The following is a 14,230-nucleotide window of genomic DNA, read 5'->3' as shown; positions in this document are numbered from 1 at the left end:
AAACATCCAAAGAAAAGTTATATTGCTATATGAGAAGAGCCTTTTTAACAATGCTTTTGTTCTGCTTACTGTGTAATCTCTGGGGGAAAAAGCTCTCATTTAGAGCTTTCAAATAGTTTCATATCGGTTGTCAAGGGCCTTTAAAAACAAAGGCAGGAGGAACCAAAAAAGGTGCTCTGTTAAAAGACAGAAAGACGTACACTTCTATCCAGAAATCAGCACCGTGGGCTTCCACTCCAGAGAGACGTGCCATACAGAAATGAAAAGGGCTCAAAATGGACTGGGATATAACTTTTCCTGTATTTCCTGTAATAAACATTAACCTATTAATTAGGAAGAAAAACAGTTAAAAGAAAAATAAAATGGTTTCCAGTGAAACCAAGTCCACTGACCCAAACCCCACGCTAGACTCTCTCCTCTCCAACCTACAACCAGGCTGGCTTTCCAGTCGCACTCGCAGACCTCAACAAGTGCTAGCACAGACCTCAGCGATTACTTCACACGAAGATTGCTCCTTTTTGAAAATTGCTACTGCCTTTCTGGAATAAGTTTTGCTATTGATAGACAAATATTCTTCAATAGTTACAAGAATTTATATCAAATAAAATAATAAAATGCATTATTATGAAATTAAAACCCCTGTGCACACTTGCAAGAGAGAAGGGAAAGTCCGTAGCTTTTCAGAAAAAAAATAATAATGTAGATCAAAGCCGGACTACTCAACCATCGGTTCAATACCATCCTCAGCTTTATTGCTGCCTTTAAGCAGTCTCTATTCTAACACTACATTTAGCTTACAAAATGAGGAAACTATAAGAGCACCGCCTGGTGGTGCCAGAATAATGAAGAAAAATATTGCCATGAAACCAGGAATAGATTTAGGATTAAAATTTGGAATAGCACAATTGCAAAATGACAAGGAAACTAAATCAACAGTTTCTCTGATGAGCAATTTTTTTTTGCACCTATTAAAATGTATTTGCATATGAAAGAGAATGGGGGGAAAAATCCTCCGCTAGAGTCCAAAGATTCCTACGTTTCCCAGTATATTTTACTTTTCCACAAAATGCCCTGCAAGAGTTCTTGAACAGAAAGCTCTAATTTATTTTTTTCATATTACACATAAATACCATCATACCATGTTCTAAAAAAAAAATTAAAGAAATAACAGAAGATAATTTATCAAAGTACATATTCTACAAAATGATCCTGCTATAACCATTCTGGTGTTATATCCAACATCATAAACAGCATAAAAATTCCACTCACACGGATATGCTTCCAAGCCTTTATAGAAAAATACCACATCAGGAAATTAAAGAATGATACTACCAGGACACACTGATTCTGCTACAGGCCTCATGATTAAAGCTCAAATTCTTACTAAGCACTTTCAAACACCGTACATGGCCGCGTTCCAAAGTCAGACGTAGCCATGGAAGTTATTTAATATCAAGGCTTATATAAGTCTACCTTCATTTCTCCATCACTCTCACATAACAAAAGAAGATACAGCTTTAAATATTAAAATGCAGTCCCGATCGCTCTGGCATGTTGATGTGTTGAATAGAACGCGCTTTGGCAGACGGCTGTATCCACCCAAAATGCAGTTTGTCCAGCCTCCGCTTCCCTCCTGGGGAAGCCGTACCCACCCGGGTACTCCAACATCGAGTTGTACACACTCGCTCCTTACACGCCTGAGTCCAGCTGGACTCAAATGGCATTTTTTCCATGATTACTGAAACTCCCAGTAGTAATTTTGTAGCAAAATTTCTGAACTCTGAAACCTAGAAAAATGTGCTGACAAATTCATTGATCAAAGCTTTCGGTGTACTTTACAATATATAATCAAATATTAAAAGTATTAGTACCTTAACAATTTTACTGCATTACACTTTGGCCGAGTTAGGGCATTTCTGACCATAGGCGAGTTGGGGATTTCCCTAGAAGATACTCAGTTCTGGCATCTACACACTTGAATCACAAGTACTTGCACATGTTTTACATGCAGAGGCCAGTCTCTAGCCCATTCATATGGCATATATGACACACTAAGAAATGCCAAATGTTTCCGTAGAGCAGATGAATTTGCTCTTTTCCGGGTCACTCTTACAATGCACTATGGATGGAGCTCTAGTGATTCCCACAGAGTATTTATTTTCTACAATTTAGCCCTCATACCTAAACACCACTGTCTTCATTCAAATATGCTGTTGATAAGCTGCACTTCACACAAAGTACCACAGACAATACTGGAAAATAAGAAAAAGGGGTGGAAATGATGAAAAGGACAGTCAGAACACAGCAGGGGAAGAAAAACAATAAAGAAATCATGTTACCTATGTTATTTTTTTTAAAGCATGGCTTACTGCTACAACAGCAGCATTCATTTTTATAACCTCGCTGTATTTAGAGAGATTTACAAACCATACGCCTGTATGGTTTGTACCACTTTTAGGTGCCACCCCATTCACTACCCATCCCATCCACTACCACTTGCATTCACTTTCTCCTTGTTACTGCTTATTATGGTTGAATACTATTATCAATAAATAAATGCATTAACCACATAAGCCTTTATCCTTTAAGTACATATTTGTACTGCCTACCATAAGCCACTTTCATTTAGGCATCTACTACCTCACTCAGGGGTCTACTTTTACAAAATTGGATGTAATAGTTAGTTTGACTCACAATAAAGCAAAACTTCCAGTATTTCCTATGTGATGTATTTTCAAATTATAACACTGGGGCTTTGTCCACTCTGGCTGCACTTCACTGTCTGTAGAACAGATGAACTCATCCACGTTAGACAACTTCGAGAGCTATAAAGCTTCTTCCTGTGTTTGAAAACCAATCTGCGCTATTCCAACCCCGACAAGATAGCTGTCGTCTTCAAGAAACGCCATCAGTGCCAGATGCAGGACACAGTTCTGGCCCCAGCCAAGGGGATCCGGCACACGCAGCAGGGATTCTCCCATCTCCTCCATCCCGCATTGCCAGCTAACCCATCCTCATCCCAAGTCTCTCCTAGAAGCTCCCACTCTTCACTCCACACGTGTCTGTTCCCACCCTGCTATTTCCATAAGTGGAACATGGTAGGAGATCTGTTTAACTCCAAACTCGACGTTTACCCCAGTGCTAATGAGTCTGTTTACTAGTGTCATCAACGCTAAAGCTGCATTACCTAAAACCATTATTCATTACTTTAAGAATTTCCTACCTTTACGGGTAATTTAGGACAGACTCAAACTGGCAAAAATCCAAGCTAGGAAACTAGCTGTATTTTGTTTATAGAAAGTGATTATATCATTGTAAATACCTGGTACTAAGCAATAGAGAACATAGTTATTGATCACAGCCATTAAATAATCTATTACAGAAATTTAAAATGAACATTAGCTAATAAGTAAGTAGCAAGCATACTGCATACTTGAATTTCAGAAACAAAATCCAAACATTTTCAGATAGATTACTCTCATAATAATATTTATAACTTAATCTTTAATCAAGTGCTTACTCTTAGATTCTAAAGGTTACAGAGGAAATTGCAGTAACTGAGCCAAGTTTCTTTTTATTGAATTCTTTTGACCAGAAATAAATGGGTTTTCAGTAAACCCTAGAACCTGTTCTGAGTACAGATCCTGCTTTTTACATTACTTCTCATATTCCAGAAGGATTTTAAAATCTAAATTGCCCCTGTATCATCTTATTCTCTGTTCCAAGGACTTTCATTTTCCAATGAATTCAACAAAGTAGCCAGTTCTACTCACAGGGAAGCTTCAGAGCTAGGAAATAAGCACAGAAATGAGACTAACAGAAATCTAAACACAGCAAAGGTATAACCAACAAAAGTAATTTATTGTCTCAGTTGAAATTCTGTTTGGACCAGTTAGAACACTCCCATAACATATTCTTGCTACTAGCAAGTAATTAACATTGCTTCAGCAGACCGCAGACCACGTACTGTATGAGAATACAAGTGTTAACCAAGCAATTGTGAACAGGGGCAGGGTGATAGGGGTGGCCACCACATAGTCAGCATGGAGAACCTTAGGCCAAGCAGAATACAGATGTAAACTGAGTAAATGTTGCAACCCAGCTGTACACTGAACCCAACTAAATTATCCCCGGACCGTGCAAGAGGATTGTAGCGTTCTCTATCTGCCATTTCAACCCTTCAAAAATTGAGGGGGGAAAATTTTTCACATTCTGTGTAAAAAGAAGACTCGAATGCTCCACTGCAACTTTTCTGATTCAGAAACCAAAGGCATGCTGTGCTTAAGTGACCAAAGCTTCCATAGAGCTAGATCTCCTTTGTACACAAAATCAAGTAGTAAAGCTACTGTTCAGTATTCACCTACAAACAACTCAGACAGACAGGACTTCAAAAGCTATCCTTCAAATACAGAACAGAACGTACTTACATACAGGAGCCTACACAAATAGTTTAACCTAAAATACAGTATTATCCCCCCAAACACCTCCCTCCGCCATAAAGCTCGTTCATCTATGCTCAGTTTTGCAGCCTAAGCCAGCTTCTCAATTCTCTTATTTTCTAACACTTAAATTACAGTTCTTTGTGGATTTTTTTAATATGTCATTTTAAAAAACATTACCAATTATATTAACTAATTATTCTTCATTTAAATAAACACAAATTCAGTTTTAGTAAGCTCTCTACAACTTTGAGCCAACTTTTCTCATATGAAAAGCTGAATGTTACATATTCCAGACCAGAAGGCAGAACTTTCCAGAGGATTAAAGATACATGAGACCCAGATACAACCATTACAAGTCATCAAAAACCACTTCAAACATATCCCAAAGGCTTCCTTCTACTTTACCTGCCCAAAGCTATTTTCACTCTCAATCCCATTGTTCCCCCAAGAAATCAAGCAGCCTGGCGACATCAAGCAGCCTCATACAACACACACGCTAGTTACTTGCCTTTATTTACTATTCTATTTGATCGTATACAATTGGTACGAACACTTACACATTCCCCCATTTATAAACACTAAAGGAGTTTGTGTTTTCGGATTAGTGAAATCAACAATTTAAACACGCTCTTAAAAAAAGGGGGGAAGAGTATGTGGGGGAGAGAGGGGAAAAGAACATCAGTAATATGTCTTCTGAAAAATCAATATTAGATTGTAGATCCAGTCACAAGCTGTTGTGCTGTAACATTTGCAGAATTCAGAGGAAAGAGAAAATACTGAATGCTACCATGATCTAACTGTATTATCAGCACACAGTTGTATGTGGATACAAACAACATCACGATTTGCAGGTGCCGCAAAACAACATGCATTTCAAGTGACCTGTGAAATGCTGACCTCGGCATAATTTACAGTGAACTAATTTATCCAAAATGGTCCTCGACCAACTTTGGGGAAAAAAAAAAAGTTATCCACATTCCTTCCCTCTTGCATCATCTTACAAGACAATAATGAACAATCTAGGATATTACTTGGATAGAATTTCACCTAATTCCCAACGTCTAGTCTGAATGCAAGGAGCTATTATATCCATTTCATTTAATTCAGCACATTTGGGGAACAGTCATTTAAACGTTAACAGAATTTTTCTTTTCATGAAATTTGAAAAAACCCACCTCAGCTTAAACATACAAGCTCTGTGAAATTTCCCATACATAAAAAAAACTGAATAAAGTCATTGTTCTACTATATTTCTTCACAAATAGAGTCAGAATCCAATTTAGACAAAGCAATCCTTTAAAAAATACTACATAGCTATTAAAGATAATCACCTGCAGATCCTTAAATTGTGATGGTAAGTGTGAAACACAATACACACTCTGCTCCATAATGTGCCCATTGCCAGTATTGTCTCTCTTGCCTTAGGCATCCTCATGGTTTCCTCCAAGAAATAAGTAGCTAAAACCGACTCGGTCCCATTCTTCGGAAATCCCTGCATATCTGCATCAGCCGCCCCAGAGGGAGAAACCCACTGAAGTATGACACACAATGTGGAAAACCAAAAAAGGCAGTGTTCGGTGCAGTGCTCGTATCCAGAGCGGTTCCGCCGGGGACCCAAAGCCCGTGTAAGCCAGCTACTGGAAGCACAGAGACTCTGCCCAGCCGGACAGCAGGAGGTGACATTATTTAAGAAATGGCATCCTTAAGAAGTCAGGCAATTTTAACGACATTCATTGCACAGCTTCTATCAGAAAGTGTTTGCATACTGGAACTAGAAAGAACTAAGCAGCAGTAATCTTTTCTAACTGGAAACTTCTGTTCACATTTTTCTGTTACAGTCTATGCAGTCAAAGCAGATGCATCATTTGAATGGAAAAGCTTCATATTTACCTAGATGAGCGACAATCGTCAGCAGTGTGAAACACAACAGTCAACACAGCCAGCCAAGTTCTCCAAATATCCTGGAAGGATTTTTTTTAAACTATTTCTGACCATTTTATTTATTAATTTTAAACTCTTCTGTTACCCATTACTAAAAGCAAATTTCACTATACCAAAACCCAACACATCACATAGTAAATTTTTTCCACTCTTAAGAAAAAAACATGAGTTATATTCTTGATTAGCACTGTTGTTGCATCTTAGCCAGCTGGAATATCACTATTTAAAAGGCTCTTTGGATTTGTCTTGGATTTGCTTAGTTTTAATGTTTCGTAGGGATCTTCTCTCCGGATAACATTATTGGCGTGGATTACGCCTTCCAGAGCCTCTTTATCCAATTCTGGTGGATATTCTGTTCCACCCACCAGAGATAGCACTCCCTGCTCACAGTTCTCCATTTACACTCGGTCTCATTCACAACAAGAGCACCAGGATAAACTTTAGAGTCCTTTTGTGTCTTTTTGATCAATCACAAAAAAGTCATTTTAGACTAATACAAGATGTCAGATGAAATCATTTAAAGCAAAGCAAACAATTGTCCATCTAAATGCTAATTAACACAGGACATTTTCCTAATGTTCAAGTACTGTCTTCCACTAACAGGTGAGTTTTGAGGGACTGGAGAAAGATTGTGATCCAAACAACTTTAGCTTAGAAAAAAGTCCCTCACACTGAAAGCCTTAAAAGGTTTCATAAAACAAATTTTCATAATTCACCTTTTTCTAAACTTTTCATGCTTACCAGACTGGACTTTTGCATTATTATTTGCATTAACTATGCAAAACATCATCCTGGTTCACAGCAATATCAGATATCAGGAGGGGAACTTATCCTGCAGTTATTCATACTTTTTTGAAGCTGTAACAGCTTTTTTTTTTTTTCTCCCCTAATATACATTCTAGCAATTTTGTCCAAAATGTATTATCTATGCTGCATACTTGCTCAGGTTCCGTTAAAGTAACAGTTAGGAGATTATCGGTTTATCCTGGAAACATCTTTCCTACTGCTGTGCTTAGTACCAGTATAGTGATAAAACCCTCTTAAAATAGTTCTAGGGTCCAGGCAACAATCAGTTGTATGCAATATTCTTGCGATTTTGGTTTAGCAATGACTTTAGTGATTTCAGGCCTTTGAAGGCCAGGAATGAGCAGTAGGTTTAGGCTAAACAATTTCTGCCTTTAAAAGTTATGGCAGTCTGTACATAATGTCCTATCTCAACAACAACAGCCAAACTATTTGGAATGCTATACTGCTCTTTGACTTTCTGAATAAAAAGAATTAGAAGCAAATACATTAAAAACGATGCTACAGTTAAAAATTGTGTAAATCAGGGCTTCTTTTAAAAAAAAAAAATCATATGCTTTTTTCTATTGTCATTTGTAACAGATTTCCCCCAGAGATGCCTTTTAACATAGTTTTGACAATAATAAAACAGATTGCTTGATTTCACAATCTTTGATGAATGACAATAACTTTTCAAAATCGGAGCTACATAGAAGACAAACACAATCCCCACACACCTTACAGAGCCATGGTTTCTTATCTCACGGGAGTGGATATATCTCAACTAACAAGACATTTTCATAAAATTTCAGCAGCGGTGTTAACAGCTTGAACCAGCAACAAAAGTAATTATTCCCTGTCTCCCTCCACAGAAGTTGCAGTTCCTCTTCACTGGCCTAGGAATCCTGCGTGAAAACAGCACAAGCGCCTCTTGCAGAAGTATTAAGGCTTTATCCCTCACTTCGAAACCTATAAGCAGGTTCAAAGGATATTTTTTTATCATCATTATTGTTATTATTAATTTTTAGAATCCCACCAGATGGCAGTAGCATGTCTCCCCAGAGCAACAGGGAGCACTTCTGCAAAGGACAGCTCCTTATTCTGAGAACAGACACAAGACTTCCAAAAATCAGACAATTTGAAGCATGGGGCAGAAACAGAGTTTGTCGCTGAAACTAAAATCCAGATATATTTTTTTCCCAACGCTTTAAGAATGTGTTAACAGTGAATACTCGAGAGCAAATTGCTCTGTTTTCAGCGAATTAGGTACGCAACTTGGTTCGTGGCAATTTGCCAAACTCGAGCGCAGTTAAGCAAATCCGCAGAACCTGGGGAAGGTCCCTACACATCTTTTCCTGCTTCAGCAACTTCCCGCCCCGCTTTTGTCACAGTCCAGAAACACCGAGCTTTGCTATTGCATTAGTATGCACATCTTTACGTTAAAGCACAATGATAAATATAGCAACTTAATGCCGATTGTTCAAGAGATTCTCTCTGACTTTGCCAGTCTGGGTTAATTTCACTTTAAAACTGACTTGTATTCAAAAGAGACGATGTGCCAAGGACAGTTGATTTAAAACGCAATGGTGACTAGAAAAGCGAGGATACAGTTTGTGTGTACGAACATGAGTGGCAGCAACACAAGCCTGCACGAGTTAATACTGAAAATGCTGAAGCACGATGCTTTGGCTCTTCACGAACGAAAAACTCCAGCAGCACATTAGCTACCCTAAAACATCATAAAGTACCAGACAAATGAGCTAATGACAAATGCTAATTCAACTGCCAAGTCAAAATCTCTCTCAGTAAGCTAACGGGAAACTCAATACCACACTCTACTGATTACTTCTTTGACGAGCTAAACTTAACTGCAGGATAAGTTGTATCTTTCTAGACAATGCAATGACACATCTGAGTGGTGAGATGAAAGACAACTTCTTCAAATACTCAAACTGTCTGCAGAATAATATCCATTTCCCTCAGAAGTACAGACACCAACTTTCAGTTATTTATTAGTGCCGATACATGCTCAGAAAGAGAAACAGATAAGCAACAGAATCCTTATTCAAAATTAGCTTAGGCCTTACGTTACTGAAAATTCTGTTACACTTGTACCAAAGTATACCTTTATCCTGTCTAAGTCAACTTAAACTATAAATATCCAACTCAACGTTTATGTTCAGTTGCATTACCTCACATGGCTAAAATTAAATTACACAGGCATTCTTTCACCTTTTGAATGAAAGCTAAAATTCAGTTTAATTATTGCTTACAAGTGTCCTCCTAAATTCAGTCTGCAATCACCTGCAGGAGTAAACATGAAATGCCAAAAGCCTAACAGTGACCACTGAACTCAAATACATGTGAGCAAAGAGGAACTAATGTCAACCAATTGCACTCTCGGTCCGTGCAGCCTCGCAGCTTTACCAAAGGAGATCTGACCTCCACACTTCTGCTTTTATTTTATTTAACACCCTCCCTCTTTTTCTTTTTCTTTTTTTTTTTTTTTTTTTTTTTTTTTTTTTTAAGATGTTGTTGTCTTGAAGTAAGAGCTGTGGTTACAACTTTGCGAGGCCCATCCCACCAGTGGCCATTCCTCTTGCGTGAAGGCAGTTCTGGGTCAGGGGCTGGACGCTTTTGGCACCGCTCTACCTGATGTCAGCCAAGGGCAGACCCTGCTGCTTTCTCCACTTCTGTTTTTCCCCTCAGCGTTTTTTATGTTATTATATTTAAATATGCAAGCATGACCTTTTATTCTACTGAATATTATGAAAGCAGATCTCTCTTTCCACCTGATTTTTTGGCAAACAAAACTCAGAAAATAAAGACCTAGGAAATATATACAGGTAAACAAAATGCTTGAAGGAACGATAACAAGGTCTGATCTTACATAACAATCTAAATTTAAGCAATTCTGGAACAATTAAGTTAAACTCCACAGTTTATCAAAAAAAAAAAAATACATGAACAGATGGAAATAATCTTTGGATAATTTTTTACAGCAGATTTCTTGTCAGTTTTCATTCTTTTATATCAACTTTTTTATACTGTACCACAGCAAGAACACAGCAGTACTAACTGTACAACAGCACCCCTCCAACTTCGAAAACTTAGCATTTAAATTAACTCCCTAGGCCTTCTGAATTAAGGGACACAAGATCAACTATAAGATTAACCCACGCCTCAGTTTGTGCAGCTTGTTCAGCCTTCTTAGAAAACGTGATTTTATTACAAACACCGGTCTGGTTACGAGCGACCAACTTTACGGGCTGGGATGAAGGAATAACGTGTCTTGCTTTTCTGAGGCCTGTCCTGCAAAGCACTTTGCCTGTGTGTGCTGGTTCAGGCTGCAGCCCCCGGCACGCAATGCTTCTCTCAGAAAAAATGAAATACGGACAGTACCTACAGCAAAACTCCTCAAGCACCACAGAAAGTCTTCTCGACTGAATGCTGGGGAAAGTCGTGTGCGGAGACGACACGGTTGCACGCTTCAAACTTTGTGGTACAGGAAGTGTGCTGCAACACGCCTGCTCTCAAAAACACCACCGAGGCATCTTTCATGTTTCTAATGAACATTTCAGAATACGGTAAACTGACAACTGTTTACTAAAAAAAAAAAAAATAAATCAAAAATCATGCTGGTTTTGCTTCAGCGATCCTGAAGGGCAATAATTACACACAGTGTATTACAGTGGTCACAAAATATACTAGAAGAGATTACGCTCCACTGACAGAATCCTCTGAAATAGCGTCTGGGGGAATAAAAGGAGGCAGTACTACAGTAAGACAGAAAATCCCATTTACATTTATGAGAGGAGAGCAAAGTTCAGCTATTCTGTTTCAGGTAGCATAGAGCATTCTACCGTAGGTCAAACAGTCTCCTAGACAAAGATCTTGAGAGATGACTGAAGAAGGAAGATATTTTCATACACTTTTAATTTCTACATCTTAAGTCTGGTCAAAACACATATTCTAATGCTCATTTGTTAACCTGAAATTTTAGGGAGCACAGCTTAGCTACACAGAATACATATTCTAATATAATGTTTATAAGGTATATAAACACGTTGCATTTGTCTCAGAAGAGAATGATGGTGTGGCCTGTTAGTCAGAGGTTGCTCTTCACCACCCTAAACTTTGTTCTGCCAACAAAAACAAGTAAAGCCAACTTTCTAAGAACAGAGAAGAACCGGTAAAAAAATTTGTAGTAAGCAGCTTTCTTGTATTCTGATTCAAATGACAAAACCCAAGAATGAATTATGATCTGGTAAAAAAAAAATGAAAAGGAAAAATCGGTTCAGTTTTTTTGTCTTTACTCACCAGACAACACCAAAGGCTCCATATCCAATAGGTCTGTCCGGCTCAATGTCCAGTTGCTGTTGTGGATGTTGTGAGTGCTGATGATGGTGCGCTTTAACTGCAGCAGCTGCTGCAGCTTGTACCTGAGCTGGGGCTGCTGCAGCTGGTCCAGGGGCCTGGCCCGGTGCCGGTGATGGGAAATATGGCTGCTGCTGCCCTGGGTTTAACATTGCCGCCGCTGCGGCCGCCGCTGCCGCGGCCGCAGCTGCCGAAGAGGCATGCTGCTGTACGGGATGCACCGCAGCGGCAGAGCCTGGATGCAAGTGATGCTGAGGGTGGTGGTGGTGATGGAGGTGAGGAGGAGGGAGGTGAGGAAGGTGGTGGTGATGGTGGTGGTGGTGACCTGCTGCTGCTGCAGACGTACCGCCATTGTAAGCCGCCATCATTTTTGCGTTGGCTGTCGTGCCACAAAGAGACATTCAAAAAAATGCCCTTTGATTGGATAACAACTGGGTCAAGCTGTCATTTGGCCATAAAAATGAAATCTGCTACACTTTAAAAGAAGTTGGGTTTCATCATACACGGCCCACCTTTAAAAACATTGAGCTCAACTGGCCTTATCTCTTCACGAAGCCAAACAATTTGGAGAATCGCTTCATGTGTGCGTGAGCCAGTGTGCACGAACCCTCTTCCCCCAAGAGTCCAGCTCTGGTTGGCTACTGAAACTCCATCCTTGGGCAACTGGATTGGGTTTTGGTTTTTTTCTTCACTTTTTTGTCTTGTTTTGTTTATAAAAAAGGAATACAGCAATCAATCCCCCTTCCCTCCAGAAGGAGGGTTTGGAGTCTCTCCCCTGGAATACCCTGAGAGGACTGACAAGTCTACCCCTTCCATTCCCACATCCTCTCCATTTACCCCCTCGAACCTCCCTGAGCGCCCAGGCACCTCCTACATAGCTCCCTCCTTCCAGGCACCTGCTCCCTCAAATACGGAAAGACAAAAAAAAAAAAAAAACAAAAAAAAAAAAAAAAACTTGGGAGTTTGCAACTTTTCCTTGAAGGCCTGAAACACACGCAAGCACCCAGAAAAAGTGAGGAGGGACGGGAGGAGCCGGGGGGGGGGGGGGGGCGGGGAGGGCGAGGATCGGGCGGGGGAGGGCAAGAGGGGATGAGGAGACGATAAAAATAGATGGAGGAAGAGAAAGGGCCGGGGCAGGGCAGCAGCCGGCGGCGGGGCGGGCGGGGACGGGGCGGGGAGGGGAGATGGGAGCGGGGAAAGTGACAAATGACTGACGGGGGCGAGCGCGGGCCGGGGGATAAAGAGGGGGCGCGGGGCGGCGGCGCGGGGGGTGGCGGCGGCGCCCTGACAGCCCGGGCCGGGCGGCCGGGCGGCGGGCAGCGCCTCTCGGGGGGCGCCGGCGGCTGCTCCCCGCGGCGGGGCGGGCAGGAGCGGGCCGGGTGGGGGGAGGGGGGGGGGTCTCCGCCGCCTGCCTGCGGCGGGCAGGGGTGGGGGCGGCGGGCTCTCAGGCCCCCGCCGCGCAGCGCCGCTCCGCCCCCCGGCCGCCGCCGCCTCGGCCGCCCGACCCGCCGCCGCCGCCGCCACTCACCTCCTCACGGAGCCCGGAGCGCACAGCGGGCACGCGCACCCGGCCTGCCCTCCCCCCGCCGGCCCCCCCCCCGCCCCCATGCGGGGCGCGCGCCCGACACCCGCCCGCAGCCAATCGGACCCGGCCCACCAGGCTCCGCGAGAGCCGCCCCCACCCAATCACCGCGCGGGACCCAGCGCGGCCGGCCCATAGGACTCGGCCGCTGCGGAGACTCCCTGACTCAGTCCCGCCCCCTTGACCCCAGCCGCCCAATCACCGCGCGCCTCCGCGCCCAGAGCCAGCGAGACCCCGCGAGATTCCCTCACCTCACACAACCCTCACCTCGGGTGGCCCCGCCTTCCTCACCTCTCCTGCCAATCACGCGGTGCCGCTGCAGCCTACTGGCCAATTGACTCTCCCCGCGAGCCGAGTCCCGCCCTCGAGACCTGCTTTTTGCCCAATCGCAGCCCCCTATCTGATCCAATTACCCAATGAGGAGAAACGAAAGCCCGAAAAGGGGTTACTGGGCCAATAGTACTCGGAGGCGAAGCGGCGCCGTGACTGACAGCTCTTCTCACCAGTGAGGAGCGGCGAGGGGCGTAAGGGGAGCCGTTCTTCTTCAAATCGCAGCGCGAGGCGCCGGGTGACGGACGCGGAAGCCGGCGGCGAGCCCGGCCGCAGGTGGGCAGCCGGCCAATGGGAGACGGGGAGCAGGATGATGGGCGGCCGGAGAGACCAATGGCTCTGCCGGGGCGGGGTGAGATAAGGACGCGGCGGGGCGCGGAGGTCACTGTGGGCGCTGAGGGGCGGCGGCGGGAGCTGGGCCGGGGGGGTGTCCCTGTGCCCGTCGGGGTCTCTGTGCCTGTCGGCTGGCGCGGCCTTGCCCGGGCCTTTGCTTGTCCGCCCCGGCGGCAGCGGGGCCCTGAGGGCTGTGCTGGCTCCAGGGCGAGCCAGGGACCGAGCGAGGGAAGAGGAGCTCGGTTTCCTGAGGTAGATATTTTTGCCCCGGCCCCGCTCTCCAGAGGAAGGTGATTACTAAAGCTGTGTCTCACAAAAGAAGCTTGCCGAGCTCACCTGATGGAATGTGCTTTAAAGATGGGGGCTGGCCTCAAAATGAGGGAGGTTGGGGGGTGTTTTGAGCTTTTTTTGGGTTTGGTGAGTTGTTTTTTTTTTTTTCCTT

General features: G+C 43.0%; 2 protein-coding genes across 34 annotated transcripts in view; one reads left to right on the top strand and one right to left on the bottom strand.

Annotated features, from left to right (window-relative positions):
• NLK (nemo like kinase) overlaps positions 1-12,451 on the bottom strand; it is a 59,581-nt gene extending 47,130 nt beyond the window's left edge. For both annotated transcript variants that reach the window (XM_074595997.1, XM_074595998.1), the window contains exon 1: positions 11,487-12,451. In XM_074595997.1, the coding sequence (XP_074452098.1) occupies positions 11,487-11,944 (458 nt within the window). In that variant the 5' untranslated portion in view covers positions 11,945-12,451. The remainder of the gene's footprint in view (positions 1-11,486) is intronic.
• Positions 12,452-13,527: 1,076 nt separating this feature from the next.
• The window catches only part of LYRM9 (LYR motif containing 9), a 41,162-nt gene continuing 40,459 nt past the window's right edge, over positions 13,528-14,230 (top strand). For 4 of the 32 annotated variants that reach the window (XM_074594235.1, XM_074594226.1, XM_074594209.1 and 1 more), the window contains exon 1: positions 13,800-14,078. Coding sequence is in view for 1 of the 32 variants with exons in the window: in XM_074594206.1 (XP_074450307.1) it covers positions 13,766-13,807 (42 nt within the window). In the remaining 31 variants the exon portion in view is untranslated. Of the gene's footprint in view, positions 14,079-14,230 lie in introns of all 32 variants that reach the window. The other 28 variants (XM_074594234.1, XM_074594211.1, XM_074594210.1 and 25 more) reach the window with 24 other exon arrangements.

This window comes from Larus michahellis, chromosome 7, assembly GCF_964199755.1.
Source record: "Larus michahellis chromosome 7, bLarMic1.1, whole genome shotgun sequence".
NCBI lineage: Eukaryota > Metazoa > Chordata > Aves > Charadriiformes > Laridae > Larus > Larus michahellis.
The sequence above is the reverse complement of the archived record's forward strand: the minus strand, read 5'-3'. Positions and strand labels throughout refer to the sequence as shown.